The sequence below is a fragment of the Dipodomys ordii genome, unplaced genomic scaffold (assembly GCF_000151885.1).
Source record: "Dipodomys ordii isolate 6190 unplaced genomic scaffold, Dord_2.0 Scaffold37, whole genome shotgun sequence".
Classification (NCBI taxonomy): Eukaryota; Metazoa; Chordata; class Mammalia; order Rodentia; family Heteromyidae; genus Dipodomys; species Dipodomys ordii.
The window spans coordinates 12,927,566-12,948,817 of record NW_012267253.1 but is presented as its reverse complement, the minus strand read 5'-3'; the positions used below and the strand labels follow the sequence as shown (position 1 = coordinate 12,948,817).

Sequence of the window (21,252 nt, the reverse complement as noted above, 5' to 3'; positions counted from 1 at the left end):
AAATGATTAAAGTGTCTAAGGAACAGAAGTCAGTTTAGTAAGAGTTCTGGAACTCCAAATCTGTGGAAGAAACACAAGTGCTTTATATAACTTAGGCAATATGGAAAGTAAGAATTATTTAGTTTTTGGTTAATGAAAATATTAGATTCCTAGCTAATGTGAAGAGAGCATTCAGGGACTGACTTGAGTTTTGGTGGTAGTTTGACTATATGAGAACTATTCCATTAATTCTTTTTTTTTTTTGGGTCCAGTCCTGGGTCCTCAACTCTGGGCCTGGGCGCTGTCCCTCAGCTCTTCAGCTCAAGGCTAGCGCTCTACCACTTGAGTCACAGCGCCACTTCCGGCTTTTTTCTTTTTGCTTATGTGGTACTGAGGAATCAAACCCAGGGCCTCAGGCATGCAAGGCAAGCACTCTACCACTGAGCCACCTTCCCAGCCCCTCTATTAATTCTTAACATACACATTTTAAAAAACACAACAATGAGACTACCTGCCATAAATTTGATAATATCCTGATTACACTATTAAAAAATAATATGTTACATGTCATTTGGTTATACTTTATTGCTACCTTGCACTCTACATTCTAACTTTTCCTCTGGCCTTATTTCCCTCAAATATGAAAAACAAAACAAAATAAAAGCCCCCATAACAAGTACAGAAAAGAGTGCTAGACTTAGTATATCGTTCAAATTGTCTGATACAGTACTGACAGAAAAATTTCATTGGTTAAAACTGAAAAACAACAAAAAATAAGCCCTGAATAATAAATCCTATGTAAAGAAGAACAATTATATCATACCCCAGGATCTTCAACAAGAGTCACGACTCTTCCAGGCTGTTTTGAAAAAGGTTAAAAAAATACTGAATTAAAATTCAGTAAACAAGTAAACATTACTATCAACTCATTATCGACATGGAATAAAACTAACCATATTTGCTCTAAGAAACACTTTAAAAAATGCTTATTTTTGCCAGGCACTGGTGGCTCATGCCTGTAATACTAGCAACTCAGGAGTATGATATCTGAGGATTCTGTTTGAAGCCAGTTTGGGCAGTAAAGGCTGGGAGACTCTTACTTCCACTAAAACTACCAAGAAGGCCAGAAGTGGAGCTGTGGCTCAAAGTGGTAGATCACTAGCCTTGAGCAAAATAGTTCAGGGATAGTGTCCTGGCCCTGAGTTCAAGCCCTAGGAATGGCATACAGAAAAATGTCTTTCAGACTTTTCTGCTGAGGCTGGATTTCAACCAGGACCTCAGACCTGAGCCTCCTGAGAAGCTAGGATTACAGCATGAGCTTTCTTGACTTAGTTCTGAGTTCCTTCGGTCTGGTCCTCTTTATCCTTTAATCACCTTTTGGAGATTTCTTTGACTTGTCTCTAATTTGCTTCCCTCTAGTCTATATTCTGTTGGCTTCAGAATTTCTATCTGGATTAGAAATTTTAATATTTGATAGTGTACCATGTAAAATGAAAATTCCTTAGCATAACTTAACTACAAGCTTCATTTCTTCCCACTTTCCCCTCCAGGATGTACTGAATGACTTTTAACCCCTACAAACATTTCTATCTTTGAATATACTAATGTACTGTGTGCAGTCCCACCCTCTTTGTTTACCTGGCATATCAAGCCATTTCCTCCATAAAGTTTTGGCTCATTCTCCAGGAAGGTTTAGTAGCTCCACCTAAACTCTCACTGATAATTTTATTTATTTCCCTAGTAGCCCTTACCAAGTATTTTGGTTTGATAGGTATCCTGTTTTGTTTTTGTTTTTTTTTAATTATTATCTTCGAGGTCTGGTCGTGGGCCTGGGCGCTGTCCCTCAGCTCTTCAGCTCAAGGCTAGCGCTCTACTACAACACCACTTCCGGCTTTTTTTTTCTTATGTGGTGTTGAGGAATCGAACCCAGGGCCTCAGGCTTGCAAGGCGAGTGCTCTACCACTGGGCCACCTTCCCAGCCTTTAATTATTATCTTTAAGTAGTTGTATAAAGAAGTTCCCATTCTACAAAACAGTATATGAATACAAGTTGTCTGACAACATTGTCACCCATCACTCCTAACCCATTCCTTCTCTCATTTTTTTTTAACTTGAAATTAGGTGATTATATAAATTTCACATATTTCACAGTATTGTGGAATAGTGATACTTAGTTAATGTCACAAACACATTTTAACCTTCACAAGGCACATTGTCATTATCAATGGTCTATACAGTTTGTGAATTCTATGAGCTTTGTGTCCTCAGTTTTAACTTTTTAAAAAATAGTATTATTAAATGTCTTGGTTGTAGGTGGGGGCAGGAGGGACAGAAAAAAAGAATATCTGGGAGTAATTTTAATGGAAGTGAAAGGAATACTGTGACTTCTGGTAGATGATACGGATAGGGACTACTGGTAAATTTACTTATAAGCTCTTTGACCCAAAAATAAATATAAATTTGTAACTGCACTTAATGAATTTTTGGGGGGGAGGGGCAATGATACCAGAGGTTTTTCTAAGATGACTGGGATTGGAGGATATGAAATGAGTCAGATGGGTGTTTTCAATGAGTAATGTCTCTGTCTGGAAATTTAGGGATTTAGTAAATGTTCCCAATTGTCTAATAGTAAACTGTTTCCTTTTTATGAACTTGTAATATATTCCACTTGTAGGGAAAACCTTCACATTTAAATAAGATGGTTATTTTAGAGAGAAACTATCAGTTTTGCAATAACTAGATGCTTAATTAAACTTTAACAAAGCTAAAAATTAGCAAGCATAATTTAAGAAATCAAGTAGGTTCAGTATTTTGCCCACTGCACTATGTGGAAATGAGACTAACACTTTGCATTTTTGTGTAAAAAGATGAGGCTTTTCTGATGACTAACTGGGGTACTGGCTGTTGTGAAAACATGATTCGTGTCCTCAATATCTGAAGTTATACCGACTTCGGGGATCTTTCTGAAACATTTTGTTGTTTTGTTGGATAAGTAACATTTACATAAGACTGGTGATCCAAATCTACTTTAATAAAAATGTGAAGTAGGTCTGGGATGTAGCTCAGTAGCAAAGTGCTTGCCTAGGAGGTGCAACACTCTGGGTAAAAATGAAGTAAAAATGATTTTTTTTTTTGGGTGGTACCTGGTTTGAACTCAAGGCCATACACACTTGCTCGGCAGGGACTTTACCACTAATGCCCATGTTTTTGTTTTTTTTTTTGTTGGTATGTGTACTAATCTTGGGGCTTGAACTCAGGGTCTGAGCACAATTTCTGAGCTTTTTTGCTCAAGGCTAGCACTCTACCATCTGAGCCATAGCTCCACTTCTGGTGTTTGAGTGGTTAATTGGAGGTAAGAGTCTCACAAACTTTCCTTTTCCCAGGCTGGCTTTGAATCATGATCCTCACATCTCAGCCTCCTGAGTAGTCTGGATTACAGGGATGAGCCACCAGTGCTCAGCTAGAATTAAATTCTTACTTGGCCAACTCTAGTTGAGGTAGAATGTTTTCTAACTCTGTCCCCACTTCCCATTATTTCAGTCCCATGTGCATACTATTTGAACCTTGATCTCTTACCCTTTCCACAACTGTAGGGATTTCTTTGTAATTAACCCTACTCTCTTCTTATTTCTGATTTCCAGTATTGTAAATATTGTGTATCTGATCTCCAGTATTTTAGATACTGTGATTTTGGGTCAATATAATATCTCCTAAAAACAGCAATCAAGCTCACATACATTTTCAAAAATATTTTAGAGAATAAGAAATAACAATGTTTTATTCCCCAAAGATTAGGAGGCTAACCAAAACAAGTGGCCAAATTCAGTTACTACTAACTCCAAATTTAGTTTTATTCAGGTAGATCAGCCAATACAAGGCTGATTTGCATAGCTATTTAGCCGCTAATAATTCTCAGAATGCATATATAGAAATGAATGCTTTTGTATTTAAAGTAATGTATGACAGTGAAAAATAGGTCCAGTAATTTATATTAAACATTTATAGTTTAGGAGAACTACTGAGGAAGAAATACTAAAGCAATACGAGTTTAGGGCTGTTTTTCATATAACCAAGTTAACTTCACTAGTACTTGATAACCAAACTAGTCAAAATAAGCTTAATAACCAGAGATGATTTTGAGAACTAATTCTTACGTGGTTTTAGGCGGCATTTCATATAGTCGTTGGAAAGACAAACTAGAAACTACAAGCGTTTAGATTTAAGCCAGGGAGTCTGGCAGAATGCAGAAATGCCACCACGTTTAACTGCTCACTGTTTTCAGGGTGAGTGGTACTACTGCATTTTCGTGGTGGCGTGAAATTCGCTCCCCTTCCCTGTTTTTTTCAGGGTGGTCAAACCTAGTGTGTTTGTGGCCGCGGGGTTTTGCCGCCTCTAGAAACTGACCGGCAGCATCTTCAGCAGTTTTAGGGGGCGCCCAGGTCTGGGACAGAGGTGGGGCTGAGGAAGAAGCAGGTGTAGGTGTGTGGCCTCAGGGCAGCCTTGGCGTGGGGCCCGGATTGGGAGCGGCGCGGTGGGCGGCGTGGGGGCCCTGCGGGCTCCTTACCTTGCCCGGGACCCCGCGGTGGTCAGTGCTGCCTTGCCAGAAGCGCCTGCTGTAGTCTGTGATGTACCCAACCAGCTTGTCCTGGTAGGGGAAGTCCACCTTCCAGATCAGGGAACCGTAACCAAACACCCACATCTTGCCGGAGCCTCTGGGTCCCGCGGCGGCAACCCCTCTGCTGGGGTCTCCCTGCGCCGCCGGGACTGCAGCCTCCCCGACGTACTTAACCGGCTGCTCGGGGCGCAGGCGCGATGACTGCGCCGCTGCTCGGGGCGCAAAGCACACTGGGGTTGTAGTCCAGGAACGTTTCCCACGCCCTTTGAGTCAGCATTGCTTCATTTCCTTGTTGGAAAGGATCGTTGACCTTCTGTGTACCAACTAGCTGATTTTTCTGCAGCTTCGGTAAATCGGTAAACTTCCTCTAGTGTGCTCGTGCCGAGGACTACAATTCCCACAATCCTTTTCGGAGGGCCGGGACTCCCAAGTTGAAACTTTTACTCGCCCCCTCCCCCTCCCCCCGGCTAACGGGAGGGGTGGGGAGGGTGAGCCCCGGAGGCTTGGCCAGTGCAGTGTAGGTAGGTCACACTTGGCACCACACTTGGCGAGTAGAAAGACATTTTGTGTTTTGAAAATTGTATACCCGCGTATGTAACAGCATCCAAAGGAGCCGAAGCTGGAATTAATGTAATCCATATGGTTCAAAATCAGTCGTTTGCCTTTCAGATAAAACAAAATTGACAAAGTCTTACAAAAAAGCAACTGTTATGCCAACGTAAATTGTTTACACAGTTAAAGTTTATTCTAAGAAGAACCGTGTATATTTTAGTGCCCTCAGTAGCTTACTTAGAAAAGAGCAAAGCTATGGCTCTTTTCAAAGCTCATTGAGGAGCCTACTGAAATTGTGTACAAAATTGGAATTGTGTACATGTAAATCTTTTGGGGAAAACCTTTATAGCGTTCATTAGTCAAACATCCTAATAAATGCTAAGATCTTCTGGTTAGAGCAGTCCCTCAAAAGTATTCTTTAGGAAGCTCACCGGGATTACCATGGTTGTCTATATGTTTGTGAATTCATTACCATGGTTGTCTATATGTTTGTGAATTCTTAACCAAATTAAATCCTTGAGGACTTCTATTCATCATTTTCAGTGTTTTTAGAGAATGCTAAAACACTCAGGTTCCAAGTATTATTAGTATTTTAAAAAGGAAATCTTAAGTTTAAAGATAACCAGACTTTTCTTATTTTCCCTTAAGTTGTAGTTTCCTATTCCTGGCATGGTTATTTTCTGTAACTCTCCCTTTCCCCCTTAAAAAAAAAAAACAAACTTTCAAATATACAGAAAGGTTAGAAAGTATAATGGGCATTCATACACGCTCCGTGTAAATTTCTTTCTTTTTAAAAAAAATTTTTGTTGGTCGTGGGGCTTGAACTCTGGGCCTGGGCACTGTCCCTCAGTTCTTCAGCTCAAGGTTAGTGCACTATCACTTGAATCACAGTGCCACTTCCAGCTTTTTCTGTTTATGTGGTGCTGAGGAATCGAACACAGGGCCTCATGCATGCTAGGCAAGCACTCTACCACTAGGCACCTTCCCAGTCCTCATGCTCCATGTATACCCAATGATTAATATTGATTAATATTTTGTTACAATTGCTTTCCTTTTTTCTCTATGTAGATATTTTAAAAGTTCTGAAGTATTTGAAAAAAGTTGCATGTGTTTGAGCATTTTATTGCTAAATACTTGTGCATGAATAGAGGAATAAGGACACATTCTCCTAATATCCAGTGCTTTTTATCATATCTAAGAAAATTAATAACAGTTGCATCATCAAATAGCTATTCTATATTTGGGTTTTCTTAATTATTTCAAAATTGTTTTGTAGAATTACCTGCTTCAAATCCAGGATCTAGTTGAAGGTTTTCTTTTTCAATACTGGGGACTGAACCCAAGGCATGCTAGGCAACTACTCTTACTACTGAGCCACACACTATTTAATTCTTAGTTGATGTTTATAAATTACATTTGCTTGACTGTGGATTGTCTTTTAGTCTAGAGCGCAGGCCTTTTTGTGAAGGAGACATCTTTTTTTTTAATTTAATTTTATTTTATTTGTGAACATACTGTACAGAGGGGTTACAATTGCATGGGCAGGATAATGCGTACATTTCTTACCAAGCATTGCAGCCTCCTCCTTTGTTTACCCTTCCCATCCCTTCCCAGCCTCCCCCCTCCCCCCCATCCCAATCCTTCTCCTTCCCCCCTCCCCCCCACCTGTGAAGGAGACATCTTATGAATAGTCCAATAGTCCACATAGTAGGGTTGAAATAAAGCTGTTTTACATTAAGATATTTGATAAATTTGAGTTTATTTTTGTATAAGGTGAGAGATTGGCAATTATTGTCAGTCTTCAATGAGTGCAAATCCAGTTTGTTTCCCCAGTACTGTTTATTGAAGAAGTAGTTTTTTCCAATTGCTTTGGCATCTATTTTGAGAATGAAGTAACTTGAGTTTATTTCTGACTGCTCTCTTCTATTCCATCAGCCTATGTGTCTGATTTGTTTAAGTACCATGCTCTTTTTGTTAACAATGGATCTTAGTATAATTTGAACTCAGGTAGGATACCTCTAGCATTATACTTTTTTGCTTAGAGCTAGGGTTGCTTTTCTGCCCATAGGCTCTTTTTTCTTTAGTGGTATCAGGGTTTGAACTCAAGACCTCAAACTTTGCAGCCAGCATCCTCCCCAGCAAAGACTAATTTTTTAAAATTAGTAAGGTACAACTCTTATATTTTATTGAGCCGAAACAACTTCTTGAATATTTTTTATGTCTCTTAAATCTGTACTGCTCTTATTGCACTCTCCGTTTTCTATCTTGGGTCATATATATTATTCCTATGAGACTGAAAACAACTTGAGATAGGATTTATGTCATCATCAATGTCATCTGTGTGTACTCTCCATTACTGATCATATAGTTGGTGCTTATCTCAACGGCTAATTGTATAATTAAATGTTTGACAGTTAACATACTCTAGTAATGAATCTATTGATCTAATCAGTATAATCAATGGCTACCAATCCTCTTGATATAAATAAATAATGAACTTTTGCAGTAATAGTGTCACCTTCATTAACGATGATCATGATGAATTTTAAGTTTATTGTTTTATATACATTTTAAATACCTTTTCTCAAGTCTTTGTTTTTTTGGATAAATTACTTAGAATATGGTTCTAGAAAAAAGTCTTGCCTCTATTGAAGTAGATATGTTGGCATACCTCCTTTTTTTTGTAGTTGTTGGTTGTAGTGCTTGAACTCAGCCTAGGCATTGTCCCTGAGCCTCTTTGTGCTCAAGGCTAGTGCTCTATAACTTCAGCTGCAGTGCCACTTCCAGTTTTTGTGTGGTTTATTGGAGATAAGAGTCTCATAGAGACTTTTCTGCCTTGGCTGGCTTCAAACCAAGATCCTTGGATCTCAGCCTTCTTAGTAGCTAGTATTACAGGCTGAGCCCTGCCTGGTTCTGGAATTAGTACCTCTTAAGGTGATTAGAAAAATGAAAATGTGTGATAGGAGCATTATTAAAAAAGCTTGTCCTATAAGAGACAACTGTTTTCCTGAGAAACTTGATAATAGCCCAACTTGCTTCACAGTGTCATTCAGTCGTCGTGTGTGTGTGTGTGTGTGTGTGTGTGTGTGTGTCTGTGTCTGTGCGTGTGTGTGCGTGTGCGCACACACGCTGTTTCTGGGGCTTGGACTCAGGTCTCTTTGCTCTTATCCCTTTGCTTTTTCACTAAAGGGTAATGCTCTACCACTTTGAGCCACAGCTCTCCTTCCTGAAGCTATACTCAAAGTTTGAACTCTGACTTCAGGGGAACTTGAAATGAGCTGTAAAGGGAGATGACAGTGATGATGAGGGCAGTACTGCTGTGAAGAACATTCTGGGCTGGTATAGGGAAGCTGGGCTCATCTCTTTGTGGCAGCTCTTTGTTGATTTCAGAACATCCATTCATTGGGACTGTTTCAGCAAGTGTGGAGAACCTGAGTGGTTAACATCTGGAAAGGACTAGCAGTGTTGGGAAAACCAGGATGACTACTTAATTACTCTATTTGCTTTGTTCTTCTTAGTAAACACCTTTTACTCTTTTTTTTTTGTTGTTGTTGTTAACATTTTTTGGGGTCTTCTGTAGAAAGTTATATGTAGAAGTTGAGCACTGCTGATACTTAAATGACGCTTTCTGCATAATGCAGCATATATTGGGATTCACTGGAGGTGTTAAACTCTCTCATCAACAGAGCTCCAAAGAGTACATTTTGGTGAACAGTAGCAGAAACCTGGAAAGAGCTCGTCAAATATTTCCAGACTAGGAAAGATGAAGTATTTAAAATTCTCTTGAGATTATAAACAATATTCTTAGGAATACTTTAGGGACTTTCAGGTTTAGGCTCAACTATAATTAGAGGCTGTAGCATGACTGTATTTCTTTCTAGTCATATGAGAGATGCTAGACTGGCCTACTGTGATATGTTAATCTCTAGGAGTATTATTGACTATAGTATTATCTTTCTACCTTGTTTTGTAGGCTGGTCAAAAGAATGGATTTTACAGAGGCTTACTCAGACACATGCTCTACCGTTGGACTTGCTGCCAGGGAGGGCAATGTTAAAGTCTTAAAGAAACTGCTCAAAAAGGGCCGGTGTGTGGATGTTGCTGATAACAGGGGATGGATGCCAATTCATGAAGCAGCTTATCACAACTCTATAGAATGTTTGCGGATGTTAATTCATGCAGGTAAAGTAAATTCAAGGTATGGGAGGCTGCTCCTATGAGCTGGATTAATTTTTTAAAAGGTGATAATACATGGTAGTATTTGTTTTCCTTTCTGTAATCCTAAAATAACAGCCTTATCTGTTTAGGATAGTAAGATTGCTGCCTTGGATTATGTCAGCATGGTGTTCCATCTGGACATCTATAAATATTGTCTTTTGTGTGGAAGTGCTTGCCTGGCTTATTTTTATTGACTGTGCTAGGTGAGGTGGCAGAAGTAGTCTTCTGTTTTAAGCTTGGTAGTTACTGATCTTATTTGTTCTTTTTATAAACAAAAGGAACAGTGCTACTGAAATTGAGATTGAGTATTTTGTTTGGATTAGTCTTCTTCTTTTGAGCACTTTTCAGTTTCCTTAATTTGGGGTGACTTTCAATTCCTTGGACTTTGTAGAAGATAACGATAGAGCAAAAGCTAACGTGCCTACTTTCATAGTGCTTGTATTCCTGCCAGAGGAGAAAGAGATTACATACCTACAATGAGACAAGATTATATTTCAGAATGTAAAAGCATTGTGAAGAAAATAAAATAGTAGTGAATAGAGAGTAATGGTGTGATATTACACATATCATTAAGACTCTGCATTCAGTAACTTCAAGCTTATAGCTTTGGATCATCCATGATGAGATTTGTGATATTGACACCAGAGAAATCAGCCAGTGCTAACGACTGGCTGCTTGCCACAGGGTGAACCAGTTAAATATTGATCAGCACACCACTAAGTAAAGGGACTTTAGGAGAGGAAGACCATAGGAGGAATACTAATGGAGATTAACACATGAAACAGATGCTTAATTTCCATTATTTATTTAGTATATGCATAATCGCTGTTAGAGGCATTTACACGTATTCTTATTTTATTGATGAGAAGACCAAAGTTCAGAGAAGTTTACTTATTAAATGTTATCTAATAAACTAGAATATTTGGTTTGAACCTATTTCTCTCTGGGTGTATTGTATTGTGTTTCATTACTTTTATTTATTTATTTGGGTCAGTCCTGGGCTTGAACTCAGAGCTTGGGCTCTGTCCCTAAACTTTTTTGCTCAGGTTTAGCACTCCATCACTTCTGGCTCTTTTTTTTTTTAAATTTTATTTTATTTGTGAACATACTGTACAGAGGGGTTACAATTACATGGGCAGGATAATGTGTACATTTCTTACCAAGCATTGCAGCCTCCTCCTTTGTTTACCCTTCACATCCCTTCCCAGGCCCCCCTCCCCCCCCACCGACGTTGTAAAGCTCATTTTTGACATGACAGCTTGTACTTCTCATTGTTGCAACAGGTCCAACTGTATCATTAAACGACTTGTTTTTCCACTTCTGGCTCTTAAGTTAGTTAACTGGAGATAATCATTAATCATTTCATGGACTTTACAGCCTGAGCTGGCTTGAAAATGAGATCCTCAGGGCTGGGAATGTGGCTCAGTGGTAGAGTGCATGCATGAGGCCCTGGGTTTGATTCCTCAGCACCATATAAGTAGAAAAAGGCAGAAGTGATGCTGTGGCTCAACTTGTAGAGAGAGCACTAGTCTTGAGATGAGAGACAGCGCCCAGGTCTAGAGTACAGGCCCCACAACTGACCCCTCCCCACAAAAAAATTTTAAAAATGAGATCCTCAAATTCAGCCTCCTGAGTAGCTAGGATTACAGGCATGAGTCACCACGTCCTGGCTTCATTTTATTTTATTTATAATTAGGCTATACTTCTGAAATGGCGTGAAAAGTTTTATTTCTTTCCTTTATTTTGGAAGTATGGTTTGAATTTAGGGCTTCAGGCTTGCTGAAGCAGGTGTTCTACTTCTGAGCCACATCCACAACTCTTTTTCTTTACTTTTCAGATAGGGTGTTGTGCTGTTGCCCAGACTAGTCTTGGATCAAGATTCTCTAACTACTTTTTTCAGAGTGGCTTGTGGGTGCCACAATGCCTGCCTTGTTTTTATTTTATTTTATTTTTTCCTTGTTTTTATTTTTATTTTTATATTTTTATTTTTTGGTTGGTTGTGAGGCCTGAACTTTGTGCCTGGGTGCTGTACCTTAGCTCTTCAGCTCAAGGCTAGTGCTCTACCACTTGAGCCACAGTGCCACTTTGGGCTTTTTTTGCTTATGTGTGCTGAAGAATCTAACTCAAGGCCTCATGCATGCATGCATTCTACCACCAAGCTACCTTTCCAGTCCCCCTGCCTTGTTTTTAGAGATAGGGTCTCAATTTTTTTGCTGGGCTTGGCCTTCAATTACAATCCTCCTTTTTTTTTTCTCTGCCTCCTAAATAGCAATGATTAAAACCATACTTGGTTTTGTCTGACTCTGTAATTTAAATCAGGATCTATTCTGAAAACAGCACATGGTCTTCTTACTTAAATTAGAGAAGGAAATTAAAGTTTGATATGGATTACTTAGAGATTCAATATGCACATGTTTCTTTCTTTTTCCACTTTAGCATATAGTGCATTTGCTTCTCTTTCTAGTATTAGAAATTTGGTATAATAGATATTGAGATAGCTCCTCAGGCTTGTCTTTAGCGGCAGTTAACCATGCCGTTCAATATTAAACCTCTTGTTATGAAGGTCACTTCGTATCTTAAAATGAATTAGAATATATACCTAAATAAATACTTTTATTTGGCAAATAAGTGGTCTAGCTTGTAGTAATTTTTATTAGTTCATATTAAACAACACTATATTGTTAGACCAGTACAATTAATTATAGGTGTTGACAATCCTTAACTAAATAAGGCAATATAGGATAGTGATTGAGTATGGTCAGATGAACCTGAGTCCTGTCTAATGACTGCCACTTTTTGGTGTGACTTTGAGCATTTTTTTTTTTTCTCAAGGCTAGTGCTCTACCATTACAGCTCCACTTCTGGCCTTTTCTATCTTTCTTTCTTTCTCTCTTTCTTTCATCAGTTGTGGAGCTTGAACTATGGGCTTGGGCGCTGTCCCTCAGCTCTTCAGCTCAAGACGAGCACTCTACCACTTGAGCCACAGCGCCACTTCTGGGTTTTGAGTGGTTTATTGGAGATAAGAGTCTCACGGACTTTCCTTGCCGAGGCTGGCTTTGAACTGTGATCCTCAGATCTCAGCCTCTTCAGTAGCTAGGATTACAGGCATGAGCCACTGGGCACACAGCTTTGGCCTTTTCTTTGGTAGTTAATTGGAGATAAGTGTCTTATGGACTTTCCTGCCTGGGCTGGCTTTGAACCTTCAACCTCAGTCATCAGTTATTAGCCTCTTGAGTTACTAGGATTACATGTTAAGGTCTCCTGGCAGTGGTTGCCGTTCATCTGAAGGATAGAAATACTCTATTGTTCTTGCTCAGACAGAAACTCTAGGCCATCCTTAATTCCTTCCTTTTTTTCATATCCCTCATCCAATCAAAAAAAAACTTAGGTTTACATGTATTATATGTATCTCTGAGCCATGTATCCACATACATACTGTATAATCAGACTACTTTTTACTGCTTTTAATATCGTTGAGCTATATCATTTCTTGACTGGATTGCTATAGTAGTATTTTAATAGATACATTTTCTGCTTTTGTTTTCTATCCATAACTCATTATGATATCAGAAATTTGTTTATTTATTTAATTTTATTATTAAGTAGTTATACAAAGAGGTTACAATTCCATAAGTCAGGTTATGAATACAGTACATTTTGGTAAATGTCACTCCTTTCATCATTCTCCCTATTTTTTCCTTCTTCTGTCCCTGCAATTTATTTCATAATACAGAAATTTATTTTTTTGTGCTGCTGGATATTGAGCCCAAGGCCTCAATGTGTGCTAGGCAAGCACTTCACCTCTGATATATAGACCTAGCCCTGATGATCTGTTTGAAAAATATCAGACTATCTGTTCAAAACTTTGCAGTAGCTCCTCATTTTCTTGTGAGTAAAACACAGCTCTTCAGCTCTTCAGCTCAAGGTGAGTGCTCTACCACTTGAGCCATAGTGGCACCTCCAGTTTTCTGGTGGTTTACTGGAGATCAGAGTCTCATGGACTTTCTTGCCCGGGCTGGCTTTGAACCGTGATCCTCAGATCTCAACCTTCTGAGTAGCTAGGATTATATTGCATAATATTTTTTTTTTTTTTTGGTTGGTCGTGGGGCCTGAACTCTGGGCCTGGGCGCTGTCCCTCAGCTCTTCAGCTCAAGGCTAGCGCTCTACCACTTGAGCTACAGCACCACTTCCGGCTTTTTTCTTATGTGGTGCTGAGGAATCGAACCCAGGGCCTCAGGCATGCAAGGCAAGTGCTCTACCACTGAGCCAACTTCCCAGCCCCTATTGCATGATATTTTATAGTCTGTATTTAAAGTAATTTAATTACTTACCTGTAGATGGACAGGTAACTTTTGCTATTAAAGTGAACATGGATCTTTGTGTACAGGTATGAACATTTCAGTCGGATAATTTTAGCAGTGAAATTGCTGGTTCACTAAGTATGCTATGTTAACATGAAGGCTTTCTAGAGAAACAGAACCAATAGGGCACGCGCGCGCGCGCGCGCGCGCACACACACACACACACACACACACACACACACACACACACACACACACGAGAAACAGAACCAATAGGACACTCACACACAAAGGAAATTTCCTAAGGGAAAGGTAGGATTTCTTTTTGGAAATTTCAGATTTGACTTTTTTAAAGAACTCTTGGGCTAGACATAGTAGTTCATACCAGTAATCCCTGCTACCTAGGAGACAGAGACAGGGGGATTTCTGTTCAAGACCAGCCTGGGAAAAAGTTAGCAAGATCCTAGCTCAAGTCAACTAGCTATAAAGAAAAATGAAATATTGTAATTTTCAGACAATTTGATAAAATTGGATATCATATTAAGGCACGCTCAAAAAGCCAAATATGTTTTTACTCATATGGAAGCTAGATTGAAGACGAACATTTGTGTACATATACATATGTACACACACACACATGCATGATTTTAACTAGGATTATGTAGGAGGATGATGAGTAGGGAAGAGATAAGAAGAAAAATGAAGGGTTAATACTTTAAAAATTCAGTGCAACTATGTCTAAAGTTGGTGTAAGGAATCTCAGTGAAAACTATTGGTTAATAGGGAATTGGGGGAGCAGGGAAAGAGAAAATAGTAGAGGGTTCTTCTAAGCCACATTACATGCTCGTCTGAAATATCATAGTGAAATCCCTTGGTACAAATAATAAACACCAAAAGAAAAAAAATGAATAACAGGAAAGTAAAACAGACTGTTGGAGGGTGTGGGTACCAATGCTAGGGGATTGGAGAGACTAACAAAGAGGTTGAATGAGGATAAATATATGGTGGAAGCAATATATTTGGACCTGTTGCAGTTTTTTTTTTTCAATTGTAAAGGTGATGTACAAAAGGGTTACAGTTACATAAGTCAGGTAATGAGTACATTTCTTTTTGAATAGTGTCAACCCTCCCTCATTTTCTCCCAGTTTTTTCCCTCCTAACCCCACCACCCCCTCAAGTTGTATAGTTCATTTCCAACATAGTGTCTAGTGAGTATCACTTTGGAATTAGTTCACCCTCTGTCCCACAGTTACTATGTTTCCCCTTACTCTCCCCAAATCAGACAAAATAACATACAAGACAAAGGCTTCAGAAATAAAAAACAGCAACAAAATGGAAAAAAAAAACAGAAGGAAAAAAAGAAAGTACAATAAAAAATTATTTCCATGTTTTAGAGTTCATTTTGATAAGCATCATTTTATATGATCATATGCACATAACTATTGAGCCCTTGTGGTCTCTCTAAAGAATACTCCCTTTGGTCTCACTGTTTAGAGTCTCTATGTTTAGACTCCTGGTTAATTAATCATGTCCAAGTGTAATTTCTTTTCTTTTCCTATACATTTGTTTTATTGTAGATTAATGGGCACATTCTAATTATTACAGATGAGGGAAACCATGCAACCTATGTTTCTTTGGGTCTGCCTTACTTCGCTTAGAATAATTTTTCCAGGTCTTTTCATTTCCTTATGAATGGTGCAATGTCATTCTTTCTGATGGAAGCACAAGAATTCCATTGTATATATACACATTTTCTTGATCCATTTGCCAACTGAGGGGGCATCTGGGTTGATTCCTATCTTGGCTGTGGTAAACGATACTGTAACGAACACGGTTTTGCTGGTGACTTTAGTGTGGCCTGTTTTGTGGTCATTCGGATAAATGCCCAGGGGTGGGATCTGATGCCTAATGAACATGGTTGTGCTGGTGGCTTTAGTGTGGCCTGATTTGTGGTTATTTGAATAAATGCCCAGGAGTGGGATCTGTTGCAATTGTTTTTAAGAAAGGGGATTGGGATGATGAGAGTGATAAAAAAGGGTGAAGTTGATTTGAATACATTGTATACATGTGTGGAAATGTTAAAACTAGACCCTCTTTGTTTAGTTAGTATGTACTACTGAAAAAAACCAATCAGTTGTCAACAGTGGCTCACACCTGTAATATCAGCTATACAGAAGCCTGAGATGTGAGGATCACAATTTGAAGCCAGCTTGGGGCAGAAAAGTTGATGAAGCTATCTTCAGTTAACCAGCAAGAAAGCTGGACTGTAGCTGTAACTAAAGTGATAGTATACTAGCAATAAGCAGAAAAGCCAAATGAGAGCGTGAGGCCTTGAGTTTAAGCTTCAGTACTGGCACAAAACAGGCCAAAACAAGACAGAACTGGTGACACATGCCTTTGCCTCAGCTACTCTGGTGTTTGAGGTAGGAGGATTGTGTTCCAGGGCAGTTAGTACAGATCCCTATTTGGGGGGCGGGGGGGAGGAAAGGATTGGAGTTGGTTGCTCAAGTGATAGAGCACTTACCTACTAAGCATGAAATCTTCAGTTTTATGTTGTTTAGAGGTTAGCAAAAAAAAAATCCAAAAGTAACAATCTGTTGTCTATTTCTACACACACACACACACACACACACTCACTCACTCACTCACTCACTCACTCACTCACTCACCCAAAACCCAAAGAGCAAGCAAAAAGCCTAAGTATTCTGCTATTTGCTATTACACAGGTTTCAGACATTTTCTACATACTTTCTCTTAGTCTTTTACTTTTCTTACAGTGTCAGTTTATATTTGTTATGTCTTCAAACATTCTCCACTGACTCCTTCTCTGCATCTTTATTCATGGTGGTCTCTTTCCAAGGTTTTAGAATTTTTTGCACATGATAAAATTCCTTGTGTTGTAAAAATTATTTTATATATAGCTTTCTCCTAGAATTCCTAAGTAAAATATGGTAAAATGATATAAATTGTGTAAAGGGCTTAACTGTATACCTGAAAAAGATGTTTATCACTTTTGTGATCATCATGTATAAAATGCATATGGCCTCATTTAAATTCTGACTCAACTACTGAGATATATGGATCTCAATTTTAATTTTTTTGCCAAAAAAAAGCCACATGTTTTTTTGTTTTCCTTTTTAGAGGTTAGCAAAAAGAAACAAAAAACCCAGAAGACTGAAAGTCGGCTGCCTGTCTCTACCACTTTTACAAGTAATAACTAGGTACTTTATTATTCATAAATGAAAGGGTGCCCTGCGTCAGCAAACAGGGTGTGGTGTCACTGGCAGAGTGTTAGGTCTGCTCTTGTCACTGCTACACAGATGGCCTCAGCCCTAAAGTGTAAACAAGAAGAAATTCAAAAGTTGTGATAAATGACCCAATTTGCTGCTACCATTTAAAAGTTTGTGTAAGATTGAAGATAAAATAGAGGTTATAGCATTAAACATTAAAAGTGAGTATGATAGTTTTTTCAAGGAGTCCTCTTGCCACAAAAAAGGAAGAAAGTCAGTAGTTGGCAGTCTAGGAAAAGGTGGACACAGTCCCTTTGGTGAAACTTACATATCATTTTAAAGAAGACAGTTTATCATTGGAACTTGAGTACTAAAAACCATAAAATGATACTTTGGAGACCCTACTAAATTTGTAACAACTGTTACAGCACATAAATATCATAATGGTTACATTTCTACTATATTTTATTCGTGTTTTACAAAAATTAAAACTACTCCTGAGTCTGCTGAGCCCCACTGAGAGTTAGACCAGCAGTCTTATTTTTGCTGCATAACTGGAACCTGAGGGAATTTAAGTAATTTGCCCAAATTTTAATCCAGATTATAAATGAAGATGCCAGCAGTGCAGCCTAAGTCTTCAAACTGCAAGTGTTACCTTCCAGGTCCAATGGTGTTAAAGTTAGCTAAATATATAATTTTTTTTGTAACTGATACACTTATTTCTCATCTTTAGAAATGCCTTTCATTTTTTTTCTTCATAGGTAGTTATGCCAGAGGTTGTGTTTCTTTTTCTCAGAGTTGCTTATACTTTTTAGAGGTAGGAGAAAGTTCTTTTCCTTGAGAGTGGAAGCCTCTATATAACTTTTTGGATTTTTTTTTCTTTCTCAGCTGGGTATTGAACCCAGGTTCTCATGTATATTAAACTGAGCTTCACCCCCAGCCCTGGAATTCTCTGGTTTGGGAGATTTATTTCTTCTCTTTCACTTATTTATTTATTTACATCTGCATGAACTCATGTAGATGTTTATACTCATGGATGTTTATATTCTGGGATATAGTCTAATAAGATGTTATTTATTTTGTGTCCGAACAGTTTTGGTTATTAGCTACCCTTTCAGATTGGCTTCTATGTCTTTTTGACATGGGGCATTTTGAAATTGTAATAATTTATAAATTTTTTAATTAAATTTTTTTTCTTGAGCGTTATTTTTTTTTCTGAACCTTCACTTTGTTGTAGTCTTATTTTGCATATTCTCTCTCCTAATCCTAGAATCAGACATTCTCACACCTCCACTTCCAGCTTTTTAGTGGCTAATTGGAGATAGAGTCCCAGAGACTTTGCTGCTTGAGCTGGCTTTGAGTTGTGATCCTCAGCGCTCAGTCTTCTGAGTAGCTAAAATTACATTTTAATATTTCATTAAATTTCTCATATTTTTTTTGCTTGCTAAACCCAAGAAATGCAAGTACTAATCTTCTAGTTGATAGATTTTTATTCTTCCACAGAGTCATCTGAAACCTACATTCAGACAAAGACTTTCGAAGGCTTCTGCGCATTACATCTCGCTGCAAGTCAAGGACATTGGAAGATTGTACAGATTCTTTTAGAAGCTGGGGCAGATCCTAATGCAACTACTTTAGAAGAAACCACGCCGTTGTTTTTAGGTGATGTATACTATTTGTGGTACAGATACAATTTTTAAAATTAATTTTTTTTTGTTAACATAACATGTTAACATAACATAACATGTCCTTTTGGTAAATATTACACCACCACTTCTTGTGGTTTTGAAACTGGAAATGTATTTTTAAAGTTTCCCTCTTGTTTTCTATTTTTGGGTTGTGGTAGCACCTGGACTCTATGTTTATTAAAAGTTGAAAGAAATCTGCTCTCAATTGTCAATGTTGTAGATTTTCTTTGTGTAGTTCTGAAAACCAGGTAGTGCTTAAATTGTAGCAATAGTTACAAGGTTACCGAAAGATGTTTTATATTTGCTTTTTCTTAGCATTAAGAAGCTTTTTTAAATTAAGAAGCTTTTATAGAAGAAATCACCAGCTAATCCTTTAATGCTAGTTAATTTGTGGCCTGTATATCTGTTCAGACCTATTCAATTATAGCCTTTAAATTCTTTAAAGATGACAGCCAAATTCTAAGTGGTACACTTTCAGACCTCCCTTCCTCTCTCCCTCCCTCCCTCTCTCCCTTCTTTCTACTCTCCTAAACATTCCCCCTCCTCCATCTCTTTCTACTGAGAATTGAACCCAGTATTCTCGTTCATGCTAAGCATGTCATTAACTATTTGAGCCATATCCTCAGGTCTAGAATTTTATATTGTAACAAGGACTCTGCTTTCTTCTTTTTTCTGTTTTTCATACAGGGTATTGCTGCATATCCAGGCTGGTCTTGCACTGAATATCCTTCTGCCTCAGGCTCCTGAGTGCTGGGATTACAGATGTGTTACATCACACTCAACCTCCCTTCTTTCCTCTCCCTTGCTTCCTCTGTTCAGTTCTTATCCTTTTCCCCTGCTACATACACATACACTTACATGTACACTTACAAATACACGTATACACACACACACACACACACACACAGTAAATATTCTAAGGATAGGGTTTTTTTTATAATGGGGTGGTGGAGGAAAGAAAGATCCTGTGCTTGAGACTGTTGGTGCTGCTGTTGCTGCTGCTTTCTTCCGTTCTCTTCCCTTCCTTTCCCTTCTCTTCCCTTTTCTTCCCCTCCCTCCCTCCTTCCCTCCCTCCCTCCCTCCCTCCCTTCCTTCCTTCCTTCCTTCCTTCCTCTGCTTCTTCTTCTTTTGCAATAGGGATATTTTCTATTATAGGTTAACCTGACAGTCTTTAAAAATGTAAAGATACTGTTAGTGGATGAATGTATATGAAGCATCATTCACTATTTACAAAGGAAGGAAATAGTGTTATCTGACTACAAGGATAAGTCTTTCCTTTTTTTTTTTTTTGGGTCCGGTCGTGGGGCCTGAACTCTGGGCCTGGGCGCTGTCCCTCAGCTCTTCAGCTGAAGGCCAGCACTGTACCACTTGAGCCACAGCACCACTTCCGGCTTTTTTCTTTTTGTTTATGTGGTGCTGAGGAATCGAACCCAGGGCCTCATGCATGATTGCAAGGCAAGCACTCTACCACTGAGCCACCTTCCCAGCCCCAGTCTTTCCTTGTTTTTGATGATGTATATATGAAATTTTATTTATCTCATTGCTTATTGGTCTTGAATATTACATGCATCATGTAATCAGCATATTAGTAAAATGAATAGCTGTTTCTGAATATTATTTAAAGGCAAAGTTTTTCTATTTCTCATTGCATGTAATTTATATAAATCTTTATATTTAAAGGTATATTATTTTGTGCAAATGTCTGGTTTGTTTTTGTTTTTGTTTTTTGCCAGTCCTGGGGCTTGAACTCAGGGCATGGGCACTGTCCCTGAGCTTCTTTTGCTCAAGGTTAGAACTCTACCGGTTGAGACACTCTACTGCTTCTGGCTTTTTCTGTTTATGTGGTACTGAGGAATTAAACCCAGAGCTTCATGCATGCTAGGCAAGCACTCTACCACTAAGCCACATTCCCAGCCCCATTAAGCCACGTTTTCAGCCTCTTGAATTCTTTTAAGATCAGAGATTAATATCTTTTATTTATTCAATAAGTGTGACATGCAGCTAATATGTTAAAAGCCATATATCATATCATAATTAGTGGAAGCTTTAATCAATTAAAACAATAACTCAAAACAGAATGTAAACGTTGCTGGATCTTATTTTGATCAAATCTGTTGTTCTTTTGATTGGGGAATTGGGTCCATTAATGTTTAGAGTAATTATAGAAGGATGTGTCATGTTTCCTGCCATTTTCTTGATTTCCTATATTTTGTTTCTTTCCTATTCTTGTGTTTACTAAATTGATATTCTAGTGATTTTTGTCTGTATTTCTTTGATTTTGATTGTTTTCTTCAGATTGTATTTCTCCCTTTAGAATTCATTGTAATACTGGTTTAGTGATCATGAATTCCTTTAATTTTTGTTTCTCATGCAAAGTTTTGATTTCACCATCTAATGTAAATAATAGTTTTACTGGGTAGATCAGTTTGGGTTGGCAGTTGTTGATCTTCAGTGCTTGGATTATAACATTCCAGGCTCTCCTTGCAGAGAGGTCTGTATTGATTCTGATTTTCTTCCTACTGTAATGTAGCTCCTTCTTTAATTTTGTGGCATTTAAACTCAGTTCCTTGCTATTCGCGTCTAATGGCATCAATGAGGGGGAGGGCTTTGATAGTAAAGGCATTAAAACCAGTAAAATAATAGCTGAGAACTAACTTCCCTATTCTTAAG

At 38.3% G+C, this 21,252-nt stretch overlaps 2 protein-coding genes across 4 annotated transcripts in view; one reads left to right on the top strand and one right to left on the bottom strand.

Annotated features, from left to right (window-relative positions):
• The window catches only part of Chac2 (ChaC, cation transport regulator homolog 2 (E. coli)), a 12,738-nt gene extending 7,914 nt beyond the window's left edge, over positions 1 to 4,824 (bottom strand). The window contains exons 1-2 of one of the 3 annotated variants that reach the window (XM_013018019.1): positions 4,543 to 4,806; positions 803 to 838 (exon numbers count right to left, since the gene is read on the bottom strand). In XM_013018019.1, the coding sequence (XP_012873473.1) occupies positions 803 to 838; positions 4,543 to 4,677 (171 nt within the window). In that variant the 5' untranslated portion in view covers positions 4,678 to 4,806. Of the gene's footprint in view, positions 1 to 802; positions 839 to 4,542 lie in introns of all 3 variants that reach the window. The other 2 variants (XM_013018020.1, XM_013018021.1) reach the window with 2 other exon arrangements.
• The window catches only part of LOC105986891 (ankyrin repeat and SOCS box protein 3), a 125,894-nt gene that overhangs the window by 11,774 nt on the left and 92,868 nt on the right, over positions 1 to 21,252 (top strand). The window contains exons 2-3 of the mRNA XM_013018018.1: positions 9,119 to 9,327; positions 18,398 to 18,556. Coding sequence (XP_012873472.1) covers positions 9,132 to 9,327; positions 18,398 to 18,556 — 355 coding nt within the window. The 5' untranslated portion in view covers positions 9,119 to 9,131. The remainder of the gene's footprint in view (positions 1 to 9,118; positions 9,328 to 18,397; positions 18,557 to 21,252) is intronic.